This window comes from Musca vetustissima, unplaced genomic scaffold, assembly GCF_032173495.1.
Source record: "Musca vetustissima isolate MV318-11 ecotype Yass unplaced genomic scaffold, APGP_CSIRO_Mvet_v1 utg1868, whole genome shotgun sequence".
NCBI classification, from domain to species: domain Eukaryota; kingdom Metazoa; phylum Arthropoda; class Insecta; order Diptera; family Muscidae; genus Musca; species Musca vetustissima.
In genome coordinates, this window is record NW_026874177.1 from 28,533 (window position 1) to 56,305 (window position 27,773).

The window sequence follows — 27,773 nt, forward strand, 5'->3', positions numbered from 1 at the left end:
TCAATTCCTTTTTTTGAATGTCATTTTTGTTATTTCGAGGGTTTTTAAGATAACCCTTGGCTTTGGTTTTTTTTGGGGGGGAGGTGTAAGAGGAAATTTTTAATAAATCAATGATTTCACAAAAAAGAGGAAAAAATACTGACCACTCACATGTAAGACCGCTGTCTATATCAAACAATTATAAAACAGAATTATTGCTCGGCTTTTGTTTGGCGAAAAATGGTCAAGTGCTGCCACAAAACAAAGATAAAAAGGGTTGTTACTTTATTTTTTGGTTGGAAGTCACCACAACTTTATTTTATTTTTTTTTTATTAAAGTTGGACCACTAAAAAATAAATTTCTCGATTTTATGTAAATAAATTATAAAAAAATTAAATTTTTAGGAAAAAAATTGGCATCACTTTTTTGGAATAAGATGAAAATAATACTTTTTATAATAAAAAATCGTTTTAATAGTGAAATATATGAATTTTTTAAATTTTTTGAATTTTTTTCCAAACAAAATTGGCACCACTTTTTTTTGGAAAATTAAAAATATATATTTTTTGTGTTAAAAATAATATAGGAGTCAAAGAATTATTAAATGATTATTAAAAATAATTTTTTCTAGAAGTTATAGATGTTTTTTGAAATAAAATTGGCATCACTTTTTTTGAAAATTTGAAATAAATGTACATTTTTGTGTAAAAAATAATGGAGAAGTCATTAAAATATATTAAATTATTGTTAAAAATATTTTTTTTCTAGAAGTTTTAGAATTTTTTCTTAATAAAATTGGCATCACTTTTTTTTGAAAATTTCAAAATAAATATTTTTTGTGTAAAAAATAATTTAGGAGTCATAAAAATTATTTAATTATAATTAAAAATTATTTTTTTGCGAATTTTTTTAATATTTTACGAATGAAATTGGCATCACCTTTTTGGAAAAGTTAAAAAAATATTTTTTTGTGTATAAAATAATGAAATAATCATTAAATTATTTTTAAAAATTGTTTTTCTAGAAGTTTTCAAAAAAATGCTGCCAAGTGGGTTTTCATAAAAATGTTTTTTTTTTCAAAAAAAAAAATTAATTTTTTTGTTTATATAAAATGTGTTGTATGTCTAAATCTAATAAAAACTTTTCCAAAAATGCTACCCATAAAAATATTTTTTAAAGCCTTAATTTTTATGTTGGAAATGTTTTTCTTCATCTCTCCAATAAATTTATGCTGTTCATAAATTTTAATTTCTCCCCCTTCTTCCCCTCTTCAAGCATTGATTTTCCAGCACATTTACCTTCTGCAGGACAAAGAAATAGTCCAAAGTGAAAACAATATTTCAAATTAATAGCAGAAAATTATTTTGAACATTGATTAGAAAATATAAAGGAGCACATCCTGGCCAGAGGAGGAATCCTGGCCCACTAAGAGTTTGACTACAAATCAACAAAGAAATTCATTAATAATTGGCATTTGGTTACTATTTGAATATTCAATGGGAATATTTTTGAGGATGCCCAAATGGGAGAGAAAGAGGAGGGGGGAGTGGTGAGAAATAGTGATGGTGGTATTGGTGTTACTAAGACAAAGATCCTTTAATACATATTTAAATACAAGACAACCACTGCCATAACAAAAATCATTGATTGTTTTGATTTGCCAGGGAAAATGGATTTGACAGGACCGACCACCACCACCTTCCTGCCTGCCTGCCTGGCCAATTGATGAGTAAAGTTTAAATCATTTTTTGAAAAGGCGAGGTGGAGGAGGGGAAGCAAATGGCTTTGATTGTCTATAAATAATTACTTAAGAACTTGAGAAGATTCTCCAAAGAAAAAGGGGTTGAAATAAATTTTGATTTTTAAATCGAGACTTTGTAATTTTATTTTTTTTTTTTTTTTGAGTTAAGTCAAGAGAGAATTTCTATTTCACCCTTTGAGAACAGCTGCCTTCTGCCCCCCATTTGATTAATTAATGAAAGCAATCAACCCTGTTTCTGGTATGGTCATATTCTATACACCACACATGTGTGTGTTACCTGTATCTGTACCCCTCCCCCATTGATTTTTTCATGGCTTAAAGAAAATGCTTAAAGTTTTGTTTGTGCCTGTTCTTAATGTATGTCATACATGATTTTTTATTGGATTTTAATTCAAATAATTGCAGTTTATTGCTTTGGCAACATTTTATTGTTTATTGGCAATAATCATATTAGGGCTTGGTGTTCCCCCTATCCCTTTCCTGTTCCAGCTTTGAGGGAAAAAATTACCATAAAACAAAAATTTATTATCATTGATTTAAATGCGTAGTTGACAACCTGCCTCACACACACACACACATCGACAATTTATTGATTAACTTTGCATATGTGTCACATACACAGTCGTCATCTACATACCCCTTATAGGCATAAATTCAAAGACTTATTGCGTAAAGACACGCAAAATCGTATGAAGCCTAATAGTATGCTATAGTTTTTTTTTTTTTTTTTTTTTGAATAGTAAAACTTTCACCTATGAGGCAAGGGAATCTACAAATAGAGTTTTTTTGTTGTTGTTGTAGAATAATATTAGTATAATGATATTTAAGTACCAGTCATAAACTAATATATCAAAAAGTCATTTTTGTGTGACAGTTGGCAGGTGGAAACAAATTTTTTTGGAAGGTTAATTTATTGGGGATTTTTATTAGGAATTCAAAAAGAAAAAAATATTAATACTATTATTTTGCTTTATAAATAATCTCTAAAAGAAAGACACCTAAAAGTAGGCAAAAAATAAAATTCAAATTATCGCCTAAAAGTAGGCAATATATTTTTTAATTTTCGAATTTTTTTTATTTTTTTTAATTTTTTAAATATTTCCCAATTTTTTGTGGATTTTTTAAATATTTTTTCTGAAAAAAAATTTGTTCCTAAGAATATGCAACAAAAAAATTTTGAAATTTTTTTTCTTTAATTGTTTACTTTTTAAAATTGTACATTGGTTTTCCTAATTTTTTTGAGGATTTTAATTTTTTTTCAAAAAAAAAAAAAATTGATTTGTTACCTAAAAGTAGGCAACAAAAATAAATTTTTTGTACCTAAAAGTAGGCAATAAAAAATTTCAAAATTTGATTTTCTTTAAATTTTCACATTAAAACAATTTCGATTTTTTTCCAATATTTCATTGGATTGTTTTTAAGGGTTTCCTGGATTTTTGTAAATATTTTGTCTTAAAAAGAATTATTTTTTTACCTAAAAGTATGCAACAAAAATGTCCAATATTTTTATTTCCATAATTTTTTATTTATTACAATATTAAATACATTTTATTACAACAATTAATTTATTTCGTAATTTTTTTTACATTTTTTTAATGGTTGTATTAATAAAAAAAATTGTGTACCTAAAAGTAGGCAACAAAAATTTCGAATTTTTTTTTATTTATTTTTTTCTTGAATTTTTTTATTTACTACGATTTTTTAATTTTTTTTAATATATTTTTTTTAATTTTCCTAAAAGGTTTTCTTGAAAAGAAATTTTTCTGTACCTAAAAGTAGGCAACAAAAAATTTTCAAAATTTGCATTTCTTTAAATTTTCTTAGTAATTACATTTTTAAATTTTTTTTTGCCATTTTTAAATATTTTTCATTAGAAAAAACTACTTTTTTTGTGAATTTTTTTTTTCTCTACAAAAAAATTTTGGCCTGAAAATAGGCAACAAACAATTTTTTCTTGATTTTTTTTATTTTTTTCAATTTTGTTTGTCTTTCTAAATTTTTTTTTAATATTTTTGTAAATTTTTTTCCTTGAAGAAAAAAATTTTTGTTACCCAAAAGTATGCAACAATAATTAAATAGATATGTATTTCCCCCCTTAATTGATTGCCTCCCTCTCTCCCATCCCCCAGAAAAATTACCCTCATAAAAATCAACACATATTACCCATATCATATATATTTTTTTAATATTTAATAAAAAAATCAACAACAAAACTTAGAGCATACTTTTAGGCTGGCAGATAAATTTTTGTTGTGCCTATTGTTCAGACTACCTTTGTAAAATTCCAACAACAAGAGTAATAACTATAAAGCAAAACCCAACCAACCACCTCTTTTGTGGTTGTGAAAATCAAAAACGAAATCTTGAAGACATTACGGCAAGGATTCCTGGGCGCACACACATACACACATGTATGTGTGTGTGTGTAGCATACATTAGGGCGTTTGGGGGGTTTGTTGTTTTGTTTTTTATTTTTTTATTAATAATAAAATTAAAACATAAGGGTAATACACACACACAAAAGGTATGTTAAAAAGGTAGGCAGACAGCCGAACAACTTTTCTAAAGAATTTTCAAAATGTGTGGTTGTTGTTGTTGTTGCTGTTTGATAATGAAAATATGATAATTGGCAAAATTTTGTTTTCCCGGAAATTTCAATAAATCCTTAAGGGGGTAACAAAAATGACGACAACAAAAGACAAAGTTTTAACTTAATGACAGCATATGTGAAAGATGGGCTGATTTTTGTGGAAGGGAGGGAGTGAGAGGGGAGAGAGAGGGGAGAGAGAGGGGAGTGAGGAAAAAACAGGGTCTCGAAAAAAACTTGGCTCATTAAATTTATTTTTTTTTAAAAAAGCTTGTTATCTTTAGAACCAATTTTTATTAATTACAATTTTTTTTCCATTTCCAGATCAAAGCCTTATTCGAAGAAGTCAAACGTTTGCGAGCCATCGAACAATCCCACTTGGTACAAATCCATCGTTTGGAAGAGCATTTGGAAGCCAAACGCCAACACATCGAACGTCTGGAAGCCAAATTGGATAAGGAGCAAATTAACGAAGCCTTACAGGAGGCCATGAAATCGCAAACGAATCAAAAAATGGAATCCACCTCCGACTCAGCGGCAATGACACAAATGGTCATAGACGATGATGATGATGAGGAGGAGCAGGACGAAGTGCAACTTCAACGGGACAACGACGACGAAGTGCAACAGCATAATGAGGAAAAAGTTGTTGAATGCCATGAAGGCAACAACAACAACAACACCAACAATAACTGTGATGATAACGACGAAGAGGAGGACGACGATGAGGATTTGGACAAGGAGAACAACAATGACAATGAACAGAATCAAAATGCGAATAATGGCGAGGTGGAAAAGGATTCATCATTCATCAAGGTCAAAAAGGAGACACAGTAAGTGAAAAAAAATATTTTTTTAAATTCAAAAAATTAATAAAAAAAAATTATAAAAAAAATTGACAAAAAAATATTTAAAAATTTTTGAAAATAATGAAAACATTTTTTGGAAAAAAAATATTTTTTTTTTGAAAAAAAAAAAATTGAATAAATATTTTAAAAAAATATTTGGAAAAAATATTTAAAAAAAATATTTGGAAAAAATATTTAAAAAAAAAAAAAATTTGGAAAAAATATTTAAAAAAAAAAATATTTGGAAAAAATATTTAAAAAAAATATTTGGAAAAAATATTTAAAAAAAATATTTGGAAAAAAATATTTTGAAAAAATATTTAAAAAAATATTTGGAAAAAATATTTCAAAAAAAATATTTTTTTTAATTCTAAAGAAAAATTTAAAAAATTTATTAAAAAAAAAATAGAAAATGTTAAAAACTTAAAAAAAAATACTTGAAATTTTAAATTTTTTTTTTAAATATTTAAATTTTTTTTTTTTAAATATTTAAACAATTTTTTTGAAAAAAATTAAAAAAAAAAAAAATTTGAATAAATATTTTAAAATAATATTTGGAAAAAATATTTTAAAAAAATTGGATTTTTTTTTAATTTAAAAAAATCTTTTTTTAATTCAAAAAAATTTTGAAAAAAAATTATTTAATAAAAATATTTAAAAATTGAAAAAAAAAAATATTTTAAATTGTAAAAAATATTTTTTTTAATTCAAATTTTTTTAAAAAAAAAAAAATTTAAAAAAAAATTTAAAAAATTTATTCTAAGGTTTAAAAATGTTTAAAAAACATTAAAAAATTAAAAAAAAAATTTTAAAAATTAAAAAAAAATTAGAAAATGTTAAATTTTTTTAAAAGAAATTTGAAAAAAAATATTAAAAAAAATCAATAAAAAATTTAAAAAAAAATATTTAAAAAAAATTTGAATAAATATTTTAAAAAATATTTAAAAAAATTGGATTTTTTTAATTAAAAAAAATATATATATATATATATATATATTTAATTCAAAAAAATTTTGTAAAAAAGTATTCAAAAAAAAGTATTTAAAAAAATTACGTAAAAAATATTTAAAATTAAAAAAATATATATATTAAAATTTAATAAATATTATTTTTTAAAAAAATATTCAATAATAATATTAAAAATAATCGTAAAAAATATTTAATAATGTAAAAAAAATATATTTTAAAATTTAAAAAACTATTTTTTTAATTCAAAAATTTATGAAAAAAAATATTTAAAAAAAATTGAAAAAATTTATTTTAAGGTTTAAAAATTTTTAAAAAAACATTAAAAAATTTTAAAAAAAATTAAAAAATTTTAATTTAAAAAAAATTGAAAAAAATTATTTGAAAATTTAAATATTTTTTTTATTAAAAAAATAAATAAATTAATTTTTTTTTTTTTTTTTTTTTTTTGAAAAAAATATTTAAATATTTTTAAATTCGAAAAATTTCTAAAAAATAAATTTGAAAAAAAAATTTTTAAAAAAATATTAAAAAAAATCTATAAAAATATTAAAAAAAATTAAATAAAAGCATTTAAAAAATTTAAAAATATGTATTTTAAAATTTAAAAAAAAATATTTTTTTTTATTCAACAAATTTTTAAAAAATGTATAAATATAAATTATTATAAAACATTAAAAAATTTAAAAAAATGTGTTTCAAAATTTAAAAAAAAAATGGAATATGTTTAAAATTTTCTAAAAAAAAAAAATTGAAAACATTTATTTGAAAATTTAAATTTTTTTTATTAAAAAAAAATATTTAAAAAAAATTAAAGAATTTTATCAAAAAAATATTTAAAATTTTTTTTCAAAAAAATATTTTAAAATTTTTTTCAAAAAAATTTAAAATTTTTTTAAAAAAATAATATAAAATAATATTTAAAATTTATTTTTAATTTTTTTGCAGATCACCCCTCTCATTGGATTCCATTAGTCAACAGAATGCCATTGCCGCCGCTGCTGCCGCGGCAGCTGCCTGCAATAATGATCCCAATAAATTCCAGGAATTGCTTATGGAACGTACCAAGGCCTTGGTGGCAGCCGAGGCTCTTAAGAACTCAGAAGGTAAGTGTTCGAGCGATGACAATTCCACTATAATTTTTTTCTTATCGCCGAGACAACAATTCTAAAGCAAACACCATCATGATTTTTAATTTTCATGCATTTGGAGTTCGTTCGGATTTTTTTTTTTCTATTTTTGTTGTTGTAAAATTTATTTCTATAAACATATATATATTTTTCATTCTGCCTTATGTTGTTTACCTTGATTGACAAAACAAAGGAAAAATTATTATTTTTCTTTACGATGTGGAAGGAAAGCGAGCGAAAAAAAAATTATAAAAAAAATTATAAAAAAATTATGAAAAAAATTACTGAAACTATTTATGGCTGTTGTTGTTGCTATCTTGTTGTTTGTGTTGTTGTTGTTGTTTTATTATTGGTGTGGTTAACAATAATTTTTACATTCCTTCACACTTTCCGCCCAAGCTCTATGGGTCGGCTTTTATTTATGACTGTTGATTTTTCTTCATTCTTGTTCTTCTTCTTCTTGATTTTGATTTGAGTTTTTCAAACAAAAAGCATGGCGCCTCTCTCTCGCTATTCGACAAAATAAAAGGTGTCTTCTTCTATATAAACACTTTGCTTATCTAACGCAGACAATTTAAATCAATATTTGAAAACCTGAAAAAAAATCAAATATATGATTCATTCAATAATGCATGGAGGCTTGTAGGGAATTCATTTTCTGTTAAAAATGATAAAATTGGCAAATAAATCGAAAAAAAAATCCAAAATTTTTTCAAAAAATTTCAAAATTTTTTAAAAAAAAATTTAAATTTAAAAAAAAAATTAAAAAATTTTTCCAAAAATCAAATCAAAATTTTCTTGAATTCATACATTCAAATTGGCAAAATTTTTTTAAAAAAAATTTAAATTTAAAAAAAAATTAAAAAATTTTTCCAAAAACAAACAAAATGAATTCATACATTCAAATTGGCAAAAACATTTTTTTTATATTTTTAAAAAATATTGAAAATTTTTTCCAAAAATTAAATCATTTTTTAAATTTTTATTGAATATTTATTTATTTTCAAATTGGCAAAAAATAAAAAAATTCAAAAACTTTTTTTAAATTTAAAAAAAAAAATATTGAATTTTTTTTTCAAAAAATAAAATAATTTTTAAATTTTCTTGTTTCAAAATTTTAATATTTTTCCAAAAAAAAAAATATACAATTTAAATTTTTCCAAAAAAAAAAAAAAAGAAAGTTTTTTTCCAAAATAAATTTAAATTAAATATAATAAAATATTCAAAATATTTCCAATATTTTTTTTTAATTTTCAATAATATTTCCAAAAGAAATCATATAAAAATTGTTAAATGTTCTTATTTTGTCCAATATATTTTTTTCAAAAAATTTCAAAATTATTTACAAAAAAATCCAAAATAAAAAAATACATTAATTTTTTCCCAAAAAAAAATTTTCCAATATTTTTTACCATTTTAAAAAAATACCAAATTTTTTTCCACGAAAAAAAATTAAGAATTTCCAAATTTTTTCAAAAAAAATCCAAATTTTTTCCCAATTAAAAAAAATCAAAAATTTTTCCAAAAAAAAAAATCAACATTTTTTTCAAAAACAAACAAAAAAAATTTTAATTGTTTCAAAAAAAAACAAAATTTTTTTCAAAATAAATTTCTATAATTGTTTCTGAAAATCAACATTTTTTCCCAATTTAAAAAAAAATCAAAAATTTTTCCAAAACAAATTCAAAATTTTTTCAAAAACAAACAAACAAAATTTTAAATTGTTTCAAAAAAAACCCAATTTTTTTCCAAAATAAATTTCTATAATTATTTCTGAAAAAAAAAATAAAATTTTTTTCAAAAAAAAAAAAATCTAGATTTTTTCCCAATTGAAAAAAAAATAAAAAAAAAAATCAAAAATTTTTTTCAAATTTTTTTCCCAAAAAAAATTTCAAAATTTTTTTCAAAATAAAAATCTATAATTGTTTCTGAAAAAAATTCAAAATTTTTCCCAATTGAAAAAAAAACTTCAAAAATTTTTCCAAAAAAATTCAATTTTTTTTTCAAAAAAATTTCAAAATTTTTTCCAAAAAATCTTTTCTAATTTGCCTTATACACTCACACAGTTTTTCATGCCAAAGCAACAAACGATTCAAAATACCGAAAACAAAAAATATTTCAATATTTGTTTTTCCCTACCCCTCTCTTTTCTCCTCCAAAAAAAAAAAAAAAACAAAACAAAAAAAATCCGCAAATTTACAGATCAAGCTTTCGATAAAAGCCAGGTTGAAGAAACACTTAGCTTACAGCCAACAACATCCTCATTAGCTTCCACAGAACAACAACAACTTCAAGTCAGGACAATCTCAGATAATGCCAATCTCTGCCCAAACGAAGGCGACCATGAAACCTCCTCCAAACCTGAAATAGCCTCTAAAGTGCCAAAAATAGAAATATTAGATGATGAGGACGAAGGTGAAGAGGTTAAAGAAAAATCCTCTAATTCCTCCGGCATCATAAATTTAGAACATCAGGAGGAGGAGGAGGGGGATGGCGATGAGGAAAATCCAAATGCCGATGAGTCCTCCTCCAATTTCAAACAAAATGTTGAACGTTTCGGTTCTTTACTGGGTGAGGAGCTGGTCAATAATTATTGGCGTAATAGGGGGGCCTATCATCAGCACCACTATCAGCAGCAGCAACATCATCAGCAACAACAACAACATCAAATGGCCACAGCCCAGCCACATTCTTTAATGCTACAACAAAACGCCGTCCAGCAACATTTCCAACAACAGCAACAACAACAACATCAGTCAAATTCTTCTTCTTCCGCCTCCTCTTCAGCTGCTGCTGCTTTAATGCATGCCGCCGGCTCAACACCGCCCTGTGGCCCCTCATCCACAGCTCTGCTTAGTCAATTAGTTAATTCCACTTTTTCCACACCCCCCACCACCACCACCACTCAATCAACTCAAAATTCCTCTTTACGTTCAACAGATGCCCACTATCCGCCCCACCATCATCACCACCAACAGCACCACCATCATCATCAGCTGCAAATGTCCTCACACCTGCTGGGAGGTGATCATCACGACAAGTCCGGAGCAGGAAATCATCATCACCACCATGCCGAATCATCGGCCTCCAGTGCCAGTACCCCCAATCTACAGGAACAACGTTCGGAGGATCAGCAGCATCATCACCACCAATCCCTCTCGCTCAACGGCTCGCTGAAGAGCTACGAAGACAACAACAACAGTCCCGGCAACAATCATCCCCTCAGTGGCCATGGCCACAGCCACGGCCTGCCCCATGGTTTCCTACCCGGTCTACCATTCCAATTTCAAGATCGTGGTCATTTCCGTTTTGCCGACGATCTACAGCTACCACCCGGCACTTCAATGGCTGGCCGTTTGGGTGAATCCCTAATCCCCAAGGGAGATCCCATGGAAGCCAAGCTGCAGGAGATGTTGCGTTACAACATGGACAAGTATGCCAATCAGGCGTTGGATACATTGCATATCTCCAGGCGTGTGAGGGAGCTGCTGTCGGTCCACAACATCGGCCAAAGGATTTTCGCCAAATATATTTTGGGCCTATCCCAAGGTACCGTTTCCGAATTACTCTCCAAACCCAAGCCATGGGATAAGTTGACGGAAAAGGGACGTGATAGCTATCGTAAAATGCATGCTTGGTCATGCGATGATAATGCTGTTATGCTGCTCAAATCGCTGATACCCAAGAAAGGTAAGTGGGAAATAAAAATTCAATTTTTTTTATTTAAAAAAAAATCATGAGTTAGGGGAAACAAATTGGTGCCTACTTTTAGGAGTCCCAATTTCAAAAATACGAATTTTGAAGTTGGAAAAAATTGCAAAAATTCGATAAAATTCAAGAGATTTTAGAAAAAATAATTATAAATTTTTAATGCAAAAATTAAAGCATACTTTTAGGGGCAATTTTTGTAAACATTACAATTTTGAGTTGGAAAAAATTGCAAAAATTAGAGAAAATTCTACAGATACTAGAAAAAATAAAAATAATTGTTTATTGCAAAATCTAAAGCATACTTTTAGGGGTCATTTTAGTAAATTTTACAATTTTGAGTTGGAAAAAATTGCAAAAATTAGAGAAAATTCAAAAGTTATTGGAAAAAATGTCCATAAAAATATTAAAGAAAAATGAAGCATACTTTTAGGGGTCGGTTTGGGAAACTTTGGAGTTTTGAGTTGGAAAAAATTGCAAAAATTAGAGAAAATTCAATGGTTATTGGGAAAAATATCAATAAAAATATTAAAGAAAAGTGAAGCATACTTTTAGGGGTCAGTTTAGGAAAACTTTATAGTTTTGAGTTGGAAAAAATGGCAAAAATTAGAGAAAATTCAATAGATATTGGAAAAAATGTCCATAAAAATATTAAAGAAAAATGAAGCATACTTTTAGGGATCGGTTTGGGTAAACTTTAGAATTTTGAGTTGGAAAAAATGGCAAAAATGATAGAAAATTCAATAGTTATTAGAAAAAATATCAATAAAAATATTAAAGAAAAATGAAGCATACTTTTAGGCGTCGGTTTGGGAAAACTTTGGAATTTTGAGTTGGAAAAAATTGCATAAAATAGAGAAAAATATGCAATGTCTAGGAAAAATAAAAATTATTTTTTTGCAACAAAATGAGGCATACTTTTGGGGGTCATTTTAGAAAAAATTGAAATTTTGGAATTAAAAAATGGCATAAAATAGAGAAAAATAAATAGTGTCTGGGAAAAATAACAATAAATTTTTCGTTGAAAAAAGAAGCATACTTTTGGGCGCCATATTTGGAAAATGTTGAAATATTGGAATTAAATAAATTGCAATAAATTGAGAAAAATAAATAATGTTTGGAAAAAATATAAATAAATTTTTTGCCACAAAATGAGGCATACTTTTGGGGGCCAATTTAGGAAAACATTGGAATTTCGGTTAGAAAAAATTGCATAAAATGGAGAAAAATTCATAGACATTAGGAAAAATAGAAATATTTTTTTTTGCAACAAAATGAGGCATACTTTTGGGCGCCATTTTGAAAAATCGTAGAAATAGGGACTTGAAATATTTTTTTTTAAATATTAGGAAAAAATCAAAAAATATTGGAAAGGAATTTAAAAAAATTGCTAAAAATTATAGCATACTTTTAGGTAGCGTTAAAAAAATTCAAATTTATTTATTTTTTTAATTTTTTTCTTGATGTTTTTTTTAAATATTAATTTTTTTAATTGGAAAAACTGAACTTAATAAAAATTTTAAATTTTTTAATCTATATAAAGAAGGAATTTTTGCATTTTTTTTTTGGTATTTTTATATTATTTTTTATATTTAATTTGTTCATATTTTTTTTTTTATTTCATTTTATATTTAATCACCAACTAATTTTAGTCGTTATAATTTGTTGACGTTGTTGTTTTTTCTAATTTTTATTTTTCGAATATTTATTTGTTTTGTCTTTCGCTCTATGAGCTGTTCGACCTAAAATTTAATTTAATGCTAAAATTGTTTTGCATTTTATAGTCAAATGTGATTTGTTGCTGCTGTTGTTGTTGTTTTTTTAATGTTCTTGTTAATCAAATAAATTTCATTAAATTTATCATAGAATTTCACACTATTTTGATTTTAAATATGTGTGTTTTTTCGTTTGTCAAACTATAAATATATATTTGGTGCGCGATATGAAACTTGTTACAAATTTATACAAATCAGACATTTTTGCCATTCGTAGCAGCCTCACCGACTAGGAAAACAAATGTTTAACACACACACACGGCTAATAAAAAGCTAAGATGACAACAACAACAATAGCATTAATAACAACAACAATAAATATTTGTATATTAGTAATGGATTTTGGTCGTAATGATTGGTCGGGTCTAACTCCCCTTTTGCAAAACAAATCATTTTTGCATACCTCCTCCAAGCCTCAGCTTCCCCTAAGAAAACCCCCATCAGCTTCTTCCAACCCCTCTGCACCAATTTCAAAAAAAAAAAATTTTTTTTGATTTTTTCTCCTTTTGCTTGGAACCAAACACAAAAAAAAAACAAATTGGGGACAATTTTGACGAAATGCTTTAAGAAATGCAGACAACAACAAAGATGTTCCCCGTCTTGCTGGCTGTCAATGTGTGGCGAAAAAAAATCGCAAATCGCAAAAAAAAAATCATTTGCTGTGTTAATGAATGCTGGGGTAATGCAGACATTCTTCATAATGATGCCGACGATATGGAGGCTGTTTTTCTGGTGGCGGGGCAGGTTGGCTGGCTGATGGTGTTGCGAGCGGACATGCAATTTATACCTCTTCTTGTAGTACTCAAAATGTCATATACATGTAATAATGTATAGATTTCGGCATACAAGTCGATATATCTATGATGTCTGGCTGGTCGGGTTGGCTGGCCTGGGGCCCAGGGGGCTAGGAGGATAGATTTTTTTTTTTTGTATTTTTTTCGATTTTTTTTTTGTGCAGTTGATGATTGCAGGCAAATAAGCATCTATAAACTGGCATTTAGCCAAAAAATATTTTTGTTGTTGTTGTGATTTTTTTAATTATTTTTGATTTCTGCATAAAATCAGCAGACAATAATTTTTTCGAGCAAAAAAAAATTTTTTTTTAATGAATTTTTTGGTTACAATAAATTTACAAAATGTCGTTTGAGGGATTTTGTTTAAATGTTTTCATTTTGAATTTTTAAAAAAAAAAATATTTAAAAAATATTTTTTAATAAAAAAAAAAAATTGAAAAAAAAATTTTATTAATTTTTTTTTCATTGAGGGATTTTGTTTGAGTGTTTTCTTTTTGAATTTAAAAAAAAAATAATTTTTTAAAAAAAAAAATTTTAATTTAAATGTTTTTTTTTTTTAAAAAAAAAAAATAATTTAATTTTTTTTTTTTTTTTAATTTTTTTTGAAAAAAAAAAATTATTTAATTTTTTATTCAATAAATTTAAATTTGTTTGAATATTTCTTTTTTAATTTTTTGACAATAAATTTTTGATTAAAAAATTTTTCTTTTAATTTTTTTAAAAAAAAAAATTTTGATTTCAAAATTTTTTTCAATAAATTTGCAAATGTCTTGTTTATTTTTATTTTTTTAAATTTTTTTCGATTTCCTATTTTTTATTTTTTTTAATTAATTTAATTTTTTGGAATTTTTGGTTTTTTTTTTTTTTGAAAAATTTGTTTGCTGCTTCTTCTTTTTAATTTAATTATTATTTCGGTTTTTTTTTTTCAATAAATTTACAAGTGTCTTATATATTTTTATTTTTTAATTTTTTTGAAATAATTTTTTTTTTAATTTCTTTTTTTTTTTTTTTTGAAAAAATTTTTTTTTGAATTAAATTTTTTAAAAAAATTTTAAATTTTTTTAAATTTTTTTTTATTTCAATTTTTTTTCAATAAATTTGCAAATGTCTTGTTTATTTTTTAATTTTTTTTTCGTTTTCCTATTTTTATTTTTTTTTAATTTCTTTAATTTTTGGTTTTTTTTTTTTGAAAAAATTTGTTTGCTGCTTCTTCTTTTTAATTTAATTATTATTTCGGGGTTGTTTTTCAATAAATTTTCAAATGTCTTACATATTTTTATTTTTTAATTTTTTTGAAAAAATTTTTTTTTTTGACAAAAAAAAATTTTTGATTTTTTTTTTTAAATTTTTGATTTAAATTTTTTTTTCAATAAATTTACAAATGTCTTATATATTTTTATTTATTTAATTTTTTTTTCGATTTCCTACTTTTATTTTTTTTAATTTTTTAAATTTATTTTTTTTAATTTCTTGGTTTTTTTTTGAAAAAAATTTTTGCTGCTTCTTCTTCCTCCTTTTAATTTAATAATTATTGAGCCGTTCGTTTTTGTTGTTGTTTTTTTTTTCTGTCTTTGGGCGTGTAGACAGCCATCAATTTGTAGGAAAATTTACGCGTTTGTTTTGTTGTAGGCCTCTCCTCACCACCACCACCACCATCCCCATTGAACAGCAGGAACAGCAACAACAACATCAGCAATGCAACAAACTTTAATTAACATGAAGATATTTCTTTAATTACTTTTTTTCGAGTTTTTTCCTCAATTTTTTTTAATGCACGGCCAGACTGCCACTGCAAAAGCCAATTAGAGTTTTTGTAGACCAAAGAAATAGCAAAGCAATCAATAAGGAAGAAAAATAAAACTAAAAAATAGTTTCAAAGGCCTTTTAGGGAAAAAGAAATAAATTTTAATGCATACTTTTAGGGGCCTTGTAATTTTTTTGGGTACTTTTTTTCCAACTCTAGGCCATATTTCTAAGAACTTTACTAAGAATTTTGGAAGACACTTTAAAAAAAAATAACGATTTTTTGAAAATAAAAATTTTTCATTGCATACTTTTAGGCGCTCAAAATTTTTTTATTAAAGAAAAATGCTAAATTTTTTGAGGGAAAAATTAAGGAATATAATTTTTGGGAGTTCTGTGAGAAATAAAATATTTTTCTAGAATTTTTTTAAAAATAAATTTTTTGCAAGGCATACTTTTAGGCGCTCAAAAAATTTTATTTATTATAGAAAACTACTCAATTTTTTGTAACAAAATTTAAGGAGTATCATTTTTAGGAGTTCTGTAAGAAATAAAATATTTTTCTAGATTTTTTTCAAAAATAAAATTTTTTTCAAGGCATACTTTTATGCGCCCAAAATTTTTGTTTATCAAAAAAATGCTAAAATTTTTGTAGAAAAAAAATCAAAGAACGTTAATTTTTTTTTGGGGTTCTGTAAGTAGTTAAACATTTTTTTACCATTATTTTAATAATAAAAAATTTTCAAGGCATACTTTTAGGCGCCCAAAATTTTTTTTATAAAGAAAAATCTTTGAATATTTAAAGAAAACAAAAATCAAGGGATGTCATTTTTTTTAGTAACCTGTAAGAATTACAGCAATTTTATAGGTTTTTTTAATAAAAATTTTTTATGGCATACTTTTAGGCGCCCAAAATTTTTTTTATTAAAGAAAAATGCCTCAATTTGGTAGGAAAAAAATTCAGAAATATAACTTGTTGGGAATCAGTAAATGAAATAAAATTTTTGTAGATTTTTAAAAAATAAAAAAATTCAAAGCATACTTTTAGGCGCTCAAAATTTTTTTTATTAAAGAAAAATGCTCAGCTTTGGGGGGGATTTAAATACGTAATTATTTCTCTCTTTTTTATAATTAGTGATATTTTTTATTTCATATATAAAAAAATACGTATTAAATTTTTTTTTTGCAATTTGCCCTTGTTTTCCCCCTTGCACCTTCTCTATTTGCAAAAAAAAAAATCGACAAAGCCATGGTTATGAAAAAAAAAACTATTTCCCTACCACCTATTTTTTTATGGTGCGTGCAAATATAACGTTTGTCTTACATATCAATGCGAATACTTCGGAAAAAAAAGTAACCGACTCTGTGACATTACCTTTAGGCCTTCAACAGAACTTCATGTCCCCCCTCTCCTTCTCCACCTATCGCAGTTCACCCTTCATTGAAATGCTAAAGAAGTTTTCAAAAGGAAACATGCAATTTTTCAAATATCATTTGGCTTTAGACATGCGTTCGGAAAGACATTTTCAGCGTGTAGAAGTAAATAAGAGACACCCCGCCAACCCGGCCAAAGGTGACACCTGACACTTTAAAGATTTATTGAATAGCAATGCCTTAACCTTAAGTTTTTGTCCGAAGAATTTCTAGCAATTTTTTCTTCTATTTTTTTTAAAATAGAAAAAAAAATATTTTTTGTTGCCTAAAAGTATGCATTGATTTTTGTTTGTATTGTATTCGCCGGGTCTGGCATTTAATCAAATAAGGTCTTTAATTTTCGGTACGTTTTTTTTTGTGTGCCAGACACTTAACAACACTTATGCAATTAAATTACAAAACAAAGGAGTCCTTTCACCATCCTTGCTTCTCTTTATGGGACCGGTTCGGTTCGGTCCGTTCCAAGTGGCCAACATGTGACATTGTTAGTTTACTGTTTATGGCCTTCATTAAAACTGCTGCTGCCGGGGGTTCATTGTTAATCTTTTGGCGTCGTCGACAATGTCCATAGGTAGTGGTCGGCCATCCTGCCACCCAACCATCATCCAGCCTTTATCCCTTCCATGTCAACGTTCCTGTGGTTATTTTTTCTCTTCTTCTCATTGCCAATTTTTCTCCGTTTATGGGATAGACCCATAGCTTGAACTTTGCCATGGAACATGTTTGAGTTTCGACTTTTGAGGAAAAAACAGAGCATGGGAGAAGGGGGTGTGGCAACATATCAAAGGGTGCAAAATAATGCGGGTATTTTTTACAAAAAATAAATACATCGACACAAAAAAGTAAAAGTCAAACATAATTTGTAACTTCAACAAAAAAAAAAAAAACACAAAAAACAACATGTGGTGCATACTTTTAGGGGTGACAATTAAATATTTCTGTATCAAAAAGGAATCGAGATGTTGATAGATTTGAAAAAGCATTTTAAAAAATTAAAGATAAATTTCATAAATCGAAATTAAGGGATTCTAATTAAGTGGAAATTGATTGGTGCATACTTTTAGGCGGGCAAAAAATATTTTTATTGAAAATATTGAAAAAATCGACAATAAATTAAACAAAAATTATATAAAATAGAAAATGATTAGAAAAAAAATTGGAAATTAATTTCAAAAATCTTTTTTATTAAAAATATTAAAACAATCAATAGAAAAATTCGAAAAAATTAAATAAATATAGAAAATGATTAGAAAAAATTTTGGAAATTAATTTCGAACATTTTTGGTGCATACTTTTGAGCGGACAAAAAATTTTTAATTAAAAAATATTGAAAAAAATCAATAAAAAATTAGAAAAAATTTAAATAAAATAGAAAATGATTAGAAAAAATTTGGAAATTAATTTCGAAAATTTTTGGTGCATACTTTTAGGCGAGAAAGAATTATTTCAATTAAAATATTGAGAAATTGCTTTAGAAAAATTTAAAAAAATGTCAAACAATTAGAAACTGCTTAGAAATAAAAATTTGAAAATGTTTGGTGCCTACTTTTGGGCGAAAAAAAATATGTTTATTGTTAATATTAAAAATCATGTATTTAAAAAATTGGAAAAAAATAAAATCAATTAGAAATGAATGGAAAAAAATGGGAAAATAATTTGAAAATTTTTGGTGCATACTTTTAGGCGAGAAAGAATTATTTCAATTAAAAATGGAAAATTTAAAAAAAAATTAAAATAAACTAGAAAATTAATAGAAACATTTTAGAAAACGAATAAAAATCTGGGGCATGCTTTTAAGCAAGAATTTGTTTCAAATTTTAAATGTAGAAGAAAAAAATTTATTATCTTTTCTCCTTCTCTCTTTCTTTTAAATTGCCAATATATTTCTCACTCAGTATATGCCTTTGGCAAAGTGAAGTACCTTCACACAACTCCTGCTGCTGCCTGCCTCCCTTTTGCAAATTATTCAATTACAAAAGCATAAAAAAATAGCAGAAACCTCAATCAAATGCTGTTTGCATTTAGAGGAGTGGGGGAGCGGCTTGGTAATATGTCATAGCCATCAATTTATGTTAAAATATGCATTTCATAAAAAGAAATCATGGCAAATAATTCTAATTAAAATGCCTATCAAAAGCAAAGACATAACAAAAAAAAAATCCGACTTCAAGAAGGGATTTTTTTTTGCTCCAAAGACAAATGCAATTTCAATTTTTTGCATTTCTTCCCCTTAAAGGAACTCCTCCAAACGCTAATGATCGAAATCATGATGATGAGGACGTATAGAAATAACACTTCAAAATGCAATAAATTATCTATGCAAAAACAATCCAATTGAAAATCCAGTTTAATATTCAGTGGAGCAAAACCGAACAGAAAAGAAAAGGATTGAAGGTAGAATAGAAGGCAGTTGGTTTTAATTAGAAAAATACCAATTATCAAGGTGTCATAATAGAAATTGAGAGGAGCTTGGGGGAAGAAATGGCTTCTTTTAGAGGCAGGAGTTAAAAAATAATGAATTTTAAAGGAAAAATTAAGATTTTTGTTTTTTTACGTTGGGCGCCATTTTTGAAAATTGTGCAAAAAATCACAACAATGGTGGAAATAAAAAATTTTTGAATTTTTATTGTATAACAATGCGTATTTGTTATTTTTTTCATAATATTCATAAAATTCACGTTGGGCGCCATTTTATAAAAGTGTGTAAAAATTAAAAAAAGTGGATTTTTTTATTTTTTTTTTCATAATAAAATATTTTAAAAATTTTATCACTTTTAAAAATGTTATATAAAAAAGTATAACAAATTATAGCAAATGGCGCCCAACGTTTAAACTAATTTTTTTCTTCTTCTCTTTGTTACAACTATTTGCAAACAATTTCTTTTAGTTATAAAGCAAGTGTTGTTTATAGTTTTTGTTGTTATTGTTTTATATTTTCCAGTTACAAATATTTATTTACTGCAACAATTTTGAACAAGAGTTTTGTAGAAATTTATTTTTGTATTGCCTACTTTTAGGTAGGTAGGCAAGGCAATAAAACTTTGTTGCGTTTGTTGCTCAAGCTGAAAACTGAAACAACAATACTGATGATGATGATGCTTACGGCCTGGCCTGACGACTTCAGGCTAAATGGAAATAAAAAAAAAATCAATAACATAAAAACAAACAAGAATGAACAGGAAAAAAATTCGCTTTGATGCTGAATCCATTATTTCTCATAACAATAAATTCAGCAGAGCCGAACAATTTGAGGAGTACTTCAAGAGGGGGGACTGGAAGCATGAGGAAAGAGTTGACATCTAGAGATGTTATGACTGAATGAGTTTTTAAGAGCATGGCAGTGCCGCTCTCTCACTCTCTTTTCTGTATTCTCTTTGGTGGCATTTTGTTAAGGAATTAAATGCTATTAATTTTTTTATGTGACCCCTTTGTTTGGTGGGGGGTTTGAAGGGGTTAGTGGGAAAGAGAGAGGCCAGGCACCCATAAATTAGCCAAATTTGCCTATCAGTGGAAAATGAAAAATCAAAAATTTCCACCTAACAAACACACGCAAAAAACAAAACAAATGCCACAGACAAAGATGACACATTTCAATGGCGGTTTTCGAGGAGGCCTGAAAACATTGGTATGTCTGTGTGTGTGCGTGCCAGCATATTGTTGTGTCTCCACTTCTTATGGCCTGAAGATTTATTTTCATCTAGGCCTCTAACACACACACACACACACACATAAAAAACAAAACGAAAAACCATTAAAATTTTTCATTGACTCTCGATTTCGATTTTTTTCTATTCCGAACGAAAGAAGTGATCGGTTGTGTGCCTGTGTGTAGGTGGTGTTGTCACATTTATAATTCTTTTTTTCTTGTGTGTTATTTATTTTATTATTTATTCAATACATTTATTTTTATTGTTTTTTGAGCAAAAGCTTGCTTGCTTGTCCATAATAAAAATATGAAATTAATTAAGTGGAACAGTTCGGTGACATATCAAATCAGAATAAAAAAAACACACACACAAAACAATCGAGAACGAAAGGGATTAAATATTTTATAATTTATAACCTGACGATTGATTGCTTATTTAAGAAAAAAATCATGTGATGGCTTTAAAAAAGCAATATTAAAAAAAAAATCTAAAAATGGCGCCCAACGTGAAAATAAAAAAATTAAAAATAAAATGAAAATTTAATTAAATTTGAGTTATTTTTCACTAAAATTTCGATACCTAGCATTTTTTTCAATATTTTCTAATTTTTTTCAAAAATGGCGCCGAACGTAAAATTTTTAAAAAAAGAAAAACTTTACAAAATTAAATAACAAAATTTTAATGATTTTACAATAAAAATCAATACCAATTATTTTTTCCATTTTTTCGGAAAATTTTTTAAAATACGAATTTTAAAATTTTTTGAATGTTGGGCGCCACTTTTTATTATTTCACAAAAGCTGTAGAATTTAGCAGAAAATTATTTTTATTTTAATTAAAAAATTATGTAGCGTGTATTATTTCATATTATTGCAAAAAAACCGGAGTTTTGGAAAAAATTTGAAAAATTTTTCACGTTGGGCGCCAATTTTGAAAAATTTTAATTTTTACAATTTTATTACGGAAAAAAATTCTGTATGTAATTATTTCAGTAGAAATGCATATTTATGTTATTTTTCATAACAAAAAAAACTCAATTTGAATATGTTTTGAAAAAAATATGTTGGGCGCCAATATTTTTATTATTTTAAAAAATTCAAAAAATGCAAAAAAACGTCATAAAACTCAAAACAAAAATATTCCAATCTTATTTTTAAGCGTTTTGAAGTTAAACAATTTACTAAAGAGACCTAAAATTAAAATTTTTTTAAATGGCGCCCAACTGATTTTTAAAATTTAATTTCTTAAAAATCGTTTTTTCTTCTGGGAAAATCGAATTTCAAGTTTCATGTTTAAAAACCAATATCCTTGCCACGTCTTGTCTAATCCCAAATTGAAATTTTCACCGATTTTTTTCGAAGTTTGAGGAGATTTTTTTTTTCGCTTTTTTGAGGCAATAAAAATCTATTGAATCCAAAGGATATTCTCATTTACTCTGTTGGTGTGTTGTTGTTGCTTTCCCCCAAAATACTGTTTGTGGCCTTGTAAACGTATCGTAATCAAACAATTGAAGCATTCTATGCCATTTGTCATTCATGTGTTGATTTCCGTTTCCTATCCGTTGTCGTCCTGGACCAGGATTCAACAGTCAGCCAGCCAGCCATCCAGCCAGACAAAATGTTTGATGATGATACTTGACAAGAGAACAAAAACGCATGCCTTCCCGTATGGAATATTGCAAAAGAGGACATAAAGACTGGCTTTTATGTTCTCGCTAAGTGTTTGCTCCTTTGGGAATCGATTATCCTTGCAATTGTAAAACAATTTTCACATTTTTGTGTTTTTTACCTCCACAAAGAACCGATGAATGTGAAGTGGTGGAATATGAAACACACAATGGACTACTCCATTACCCAAGGTAAAGGAGAGAAACAGCTAAGCCACTTGTATGATTAGTTTTCTACTTTTTTCGCAACAAAGGATAACAGAAATATTCGAAGATGAAATCAAAGTTGCAGTTCGAATGACCTGCCATGCCTCTGAATGGAAATAGTGTTAAAACCACTAATACGCTTTTGATGGAATCGTTTTTTTTTTTGTGTTCTTGTTTTTGTGCAGAAATCATAAATCAAAGAATTTTTTTGAATGCTTCGCAAATTCACATATGAAATGGTTTTGGCAGGTCAAGCACTGAAATGATGCAATAATTGATGTGAACACTCAAAAAAACACACATGGGGGAGAGGTTATGTTATTTGATTCTATTTTTTCAATACACAAACAAACATTCATCCATCAACAAGGTCATATAAACTGTGTGAGCTAGCATTCTATTGAAGCCTTGCAATTGGATTTTTTGTTTACCAAAAAAAGAAATACACCATAGCAGAAGGGCTTTCAATGAGCACATGAATATTGTCCATACAAATAAAAAAAAAAAACAAGCATATCCTCTGAATTGCTGTTTAACCATGCAGGAATAATGCAAAACAAAACACGAAACTAAAAACTGTACAAATAAAATTGAATTAGCGTTTAATATTGTGTTATGCTCGAGTCCAAAAAAAAATCATTTTTTGCCATAACAAAAAAAAAATATGGCTAAAAAATCGTTTGATGTTTAATTAATTTAAAGCTTCAAAAAAAAAAAAACATTGAATGGGCAAACGAGGGCGGTGGGAGAACATGCAAAAATAAATCAATGGCATTTGAAATACCAAAATTTTAATAAAAAATCCTTATTTCCATGAAAAAATACAATTTTGAAAATTTTCACATTGGGCGCCAATTTTTAAATTTCTTAAATTTTCAACTTTTTGAGCATTTCTAACTCACATTCCATTAAAACTAACATATCTGCTGTTTAAATGCCTTATTTTGGGCGAAAAAAAAGATTTTTGAAAAATTTCACGTTGGGCGCCATTTTTTAAAAATTTTCCAATCTCAAAAAAAATTATTTTATTTCATTCTACGTGACAAACAGAGGACTTTTAGTTATTTTTTTTACAAATTTTTCCATAATTTCCCTCAAGAATTGATTTTAAAATTTTGGAGCCCAACGTAAATTTTTTTCAAAAAAAAATGTTTTTTTTGATTTTTGATTTTTTACAATTTCTATTTTTTAAGAATGACCTCTTTAAAAGACTCCATTCACTTTTTATTATTTTTCCCAAAAATTCTCTATAAAATTCCCCAAATTATTATTTGTTCTACTGTTTTCCTCTCTGTCCTGCTGATCCTCTCTTTCTCTTTTCCTATCCTGTGATCTCAAAATACCATTGTAGCATTTTTTGTACCTTACCATTTATGATTAACAATTTAAGGCCATATTATTTTTTGTTTTTTTTTTCTGCTAACCATTAAAATGATCCGCATCTATCCATCCATCCCGCCAAGAGATCATTCCTCCGATGATCGTTAAGTTTATGGCTTAATTTCGAAAGGTCACAAAAATGAAATCCAAATCAAAATAAAGCCTTGGCCGCCGCCACCATCAATAACAATTGTCATAAAATCAAACACCAAAGGCAAATTGATGCTGATGGATTTCAGCATTAATTGTTCGGGATGGAAGTTAGCTTTGGGATGGGATTAATAAACTTGGGCATTCCATGGATTGATTCCCTTGACTCATGACTATTTTTTTTCGAATTTTTTTTTATTACCGCTAATGGGAAATTTATGATACTCATCCAATTTTTTTTCTCCCCTCTCTTCCTCTACAGATTCTGGTTTACCACCCTATGGTGCTGGTCGTGATGATTCCATGTCGGATGATCGCATTGCTCACATCTTAAATGAGGCCTCCTCTTTGATGAAAGGCAGCTCTGGTGGTGCAATGCAACAACGTTCCGGCATGCAGCAAGAAGACTCACACAGCAATGAAGATTCGAAGTCGCCACATCAACCCTGTTCATCACCCTTCTATAGGGAGAATTTGAAATCACAAATGGAAACCAGTCTGCCAGCACCCGGCCACCTAAGGCCCGATGAAGTTAACCCGGAGAAAATGGCCAGATTATATCAAGAGATTATGGCTCGGGCACCCCGTGAAGCTTTTCCAGGGTAAGTAATTTTGAGAGAGGGAGACATTCTCTCCCTCTCTTTACTCTCTTTAAGTTCAGTTTTTCCTTACACTAAATTGTAGTTTTTTGCTTTCACCATTTTTCAGTGGCGGTCTACCTGCAGCTGCTGGCATGGGTGCCAATGCCTTCCCCGCCTTGGCTGCAGATGAGAATATGCGCCTGGCCTTTGAAAGGGAAATGAATAAATTGCAACAACAACAGCAGCAACAACACTCTCAACCTCCCAGTTTTGCCAATTTCTCTAGTCTCATGGCCCTGCAACAACAAATGCTGAACGGGGCCCAAGACCTGACTTTGGGTGGTAAAGATGATGGAGCCGCCCCTTCGCTCAACAAGGATCCCAAACTGAATGGCCAACGTCATTCCTTTGATGGTTCATCACAAAATTCCCTCAGCAATGCTGGTGGCGTGGCCTCCTCCACCTCAGGATCAGCAGCCGCTGTCGGACAATCCACACCAAATGCCAAAGATACCTCCGATGTGGAACGCCTCTACCCAGGTGGTATGGTGAAAAATGAACAGGGCAACAAGACCCCAGCACCGCCACTTTCCAGCAATGCTTCCACCACCACCAACAACAATTCGGCCGCACCCAGCCCCCTTAGCAATTCCATACTCCCGCCAGCAATGACACCGACCGATGATTTTGGTGCCACTGCCAGTCCTCTGCAGCGCATGGCTTCCATTACCAATTCACTGATTACCCAACCTCCTGTACCACCCCATCATCAGCCTCAGCAAAGGCCCACCAAGGCTGTCCTGCCACCCATTACCCAACAACAGTTCGATATGTTCAACAATCTGAACACGGAGGAGATTGTGCGCCGCGTCAAGGAGGCCCTCTCACAATATTCCATTTCCCAGCGTTTGTTTGGTGAATCGGTTTTGGGTTTGTCGCAAGGATCTGTTTCCGATTTGCTGGCCCGCCCCAAGCCATGGCATATGTTGACCCAAAAGGGACGTGAACCTTTTATCCGCATGAAAATGTTTTTGGAGGATGATAATGCCGTACACAAGCTGGTCGCTTCGCAGTATAAAATCGCCCCGGAGAAACTGATGAGGACCGGCAACTATGCCGGAGGACCACAAATCCCCCCAGGGCTGGTTGGTAAAATACCCCCGCCCATGCCAATGCAAAAGATGATGTCCGAATTGAAGCTGCAAGAACCTGCTCACATTATGCAACAGATGCAGGCTGCCGCCGTCATGTCCGCCGCCATGCAGCAGCATCAACAGCAACAACAACAGGTGGCTGCCGCAGCCGCTGCTGCCCAAGCCGCCCAGCAATCGCAACAGGCTGCTGCTGTACAGGCGGCTCAACAGGCCGCTGCCGCCGCCGCTGCTGCTGCAGCCCAACAACATCATCAAAGTATGCTGCTGACCTCACCCGGCTTGCCACCCCAACATGCCATACCCCTACCTGCCGCCGCCAACTCAAATCCCACCTCGGGAGCCAGTACCCCGGCAACCAACTCCACCGGGGGTGGTGCTGAAAAGAAACAGCCCATGATGATGCCCATCCATTCGCCACACCAGGCCAATGCCATGCGCAACATGCACCAGCACATGTCACCCACCGTCTATGAAATGGCCGCGCTGACCCAAGATCTAGATACTCAGGTTATAACCACCAAAATCAAGGAGGCCCTATTGACCAACAACATTGGCCAGAAAATCTTTGGTGAAGCCGTTTTGGGTCTCTCCCAAGGCTCTGTGTCGGAATTGCTTAGCAAACCCAAACCCTGGCACATGCTGTCCATCAAGGGTCGGGAACCCTTCATACGCATGCAGTTGTGGTTGTCCGATGCCAATAATGTGGATCGCCTACAGGCCTTGAAAAATGAAAGAAGAGAAGCATCCAAACGTCGCCGCTCCACCGGGCCCAATCAGCAGGACAACAGCTCGGATACCTCCAGCAATGATACCAATGACTTCTACACCAGCAGCCCTGGCCCTGGCTCCGTGGGCAGTGCCGGTGCCCCACCCAATAAGAAACAGAGAGTCCTCTTCTCCGAGGAACAAAAAGAGGCTTTGAGATTGGCATTTGCCCTGGACCCCTATCCGAATGTGGGTACCATTGAATTCCTGGCCAATGAACTGAATTTGGCCACCCGCACCATTACCAATTGGTTCCACAATCATCGTATGCGTTTGAAGCAACAAGTGCCACATGGTCCCCCCGGCCAGGAGACCAATATTCCCACACGGGAGAATACCAATTCCACACCCTTCGATCCCGTCCAGTTTCGTATTTTACTGCAGCAGAGATTGCTAGAATTGCAAAAGGAACGGATGGGTTTGGGTGGCAATAATACGCTGCCATATCCTCCCTATTTTGCTGCAGCCGCTTTACTGGGTAGGTCATTGGCTGGTATGCCAAATGCTGCTGCTGGGGGTGCCGTGCCCAATGAAGCTGAGTTACGAGCCTTAAATCAAAAATTCCAAGAACAAATGGCGGGGCTGGATCTGTCGATGAGCTCCCTGAAACGTGAACGCAGCGATGATTTCGATGATGATCTCGATGATGGCCATATGAGTGAAAATGAAAATGATTCCATGGATGGTGAGAGTGCCGATAAGACCAATGAGTTCAAGGCGTTGAGTAATCATGCCCAGCAATTTCTGAATAATATGCGTTTGAATCGACGCAAACCTGCCGCACCACAATGGGTTAATCCTGCCGTGCCCTCAGGACAAATGTCGGGTCAAATGGAAAACTCTTCTTCGGAGAGATTAATAAATGGTGAGGAATCTTCGATGACCTCCCAACCACCACACAATCAGGAAGAGGAAAGCCTTGGCAAATCCGACGACCATAGCGACATGGATCATGGCCATCATCATTTGGTCATGGAACCGGAGGTATTAATTAAACAAGAAAAAGAAGACTGTGAAAGTGATAACGAAAAACGGGACATCGACACCACCACCACCACCACACTGCGGAGTAATGAAGCCGGAGACGGAGCAGATGTTCCTGCGAGTAGTCCAGCCGCCACCGCTGTCTCCACCAGTATTATGTCAAATGCCTCAACGTGGAATTACTAAGCGAATCCAAAGAGAGCGAGAGCGAGTAGAGAAAATCAACCACAACAAAATGATATTTTTTTTTAGAAAAGTAGCTGCTTGGCAACTCTCAGCCCCATGAGGGAGAGGATGGCCGGAGAGAGCGCGCCTAGCAGTTAGAGAGAAAGAATATCATTCATATAATCAGCCACTCTTTTACTTTATTTGCTGGTCCTTCGGGGCTGGGGCTTTTTTCTCATACTCTCTCTTTAAAGAGAAAGAGAGAAAACCAAAGATTTAAAAATTTCTAGAGAGAGAAACAGAGAGAAAAGCCTGGCAAACGACAAGTAAAAGAGAGGTTCTCAAAA

The 27,773-nt window shown here is 29.6% G+C and overlaps 1 protein-coding gene across 1 annotated transcript in view; it reads left to right on the forward strand.

Moving 5' to 3' along the window:
* The window catches only part of LOC133331285 (homeobox protein cut-like), a gene marked incomplete at its 5' end in the record, with an annotated part of 53,208 nt that extends 25,761 nt beyond the window's left edge, over positions 1 to 27,447 (forward strand). Inside the window, 6 exons of the mRNA XM_061539688.1 lie at positions 4,654 to 5,162; positions 7,086 to 7,249; positions 9,476 to 9,984; positions 10,030 to 10,963; positions 24,040 to 24,379; positions 24,462 to 27,447. Coding sequence (XP_061395672.1) covers positions 4,654 to 5,162; positions 7,086 to 7,249; positions 9,476 to 9,984; positions 10,030 to 10,963; positions 24,040 to 24,379; positions 24,462 to 27,447 — 5,442 coding nt within the window. The remainder of the gene's footprint in view (positions 1 to 4,653; positions 5,163 to 7,085; positions 7,250 to 9,475; positions 9,985 to 10,029; positions 10,964 to 24,039; positions 24,380 to 24,461) is intronic.
* Positions 27,448 to 27,773: the final 326 nt, after the last annotated feature.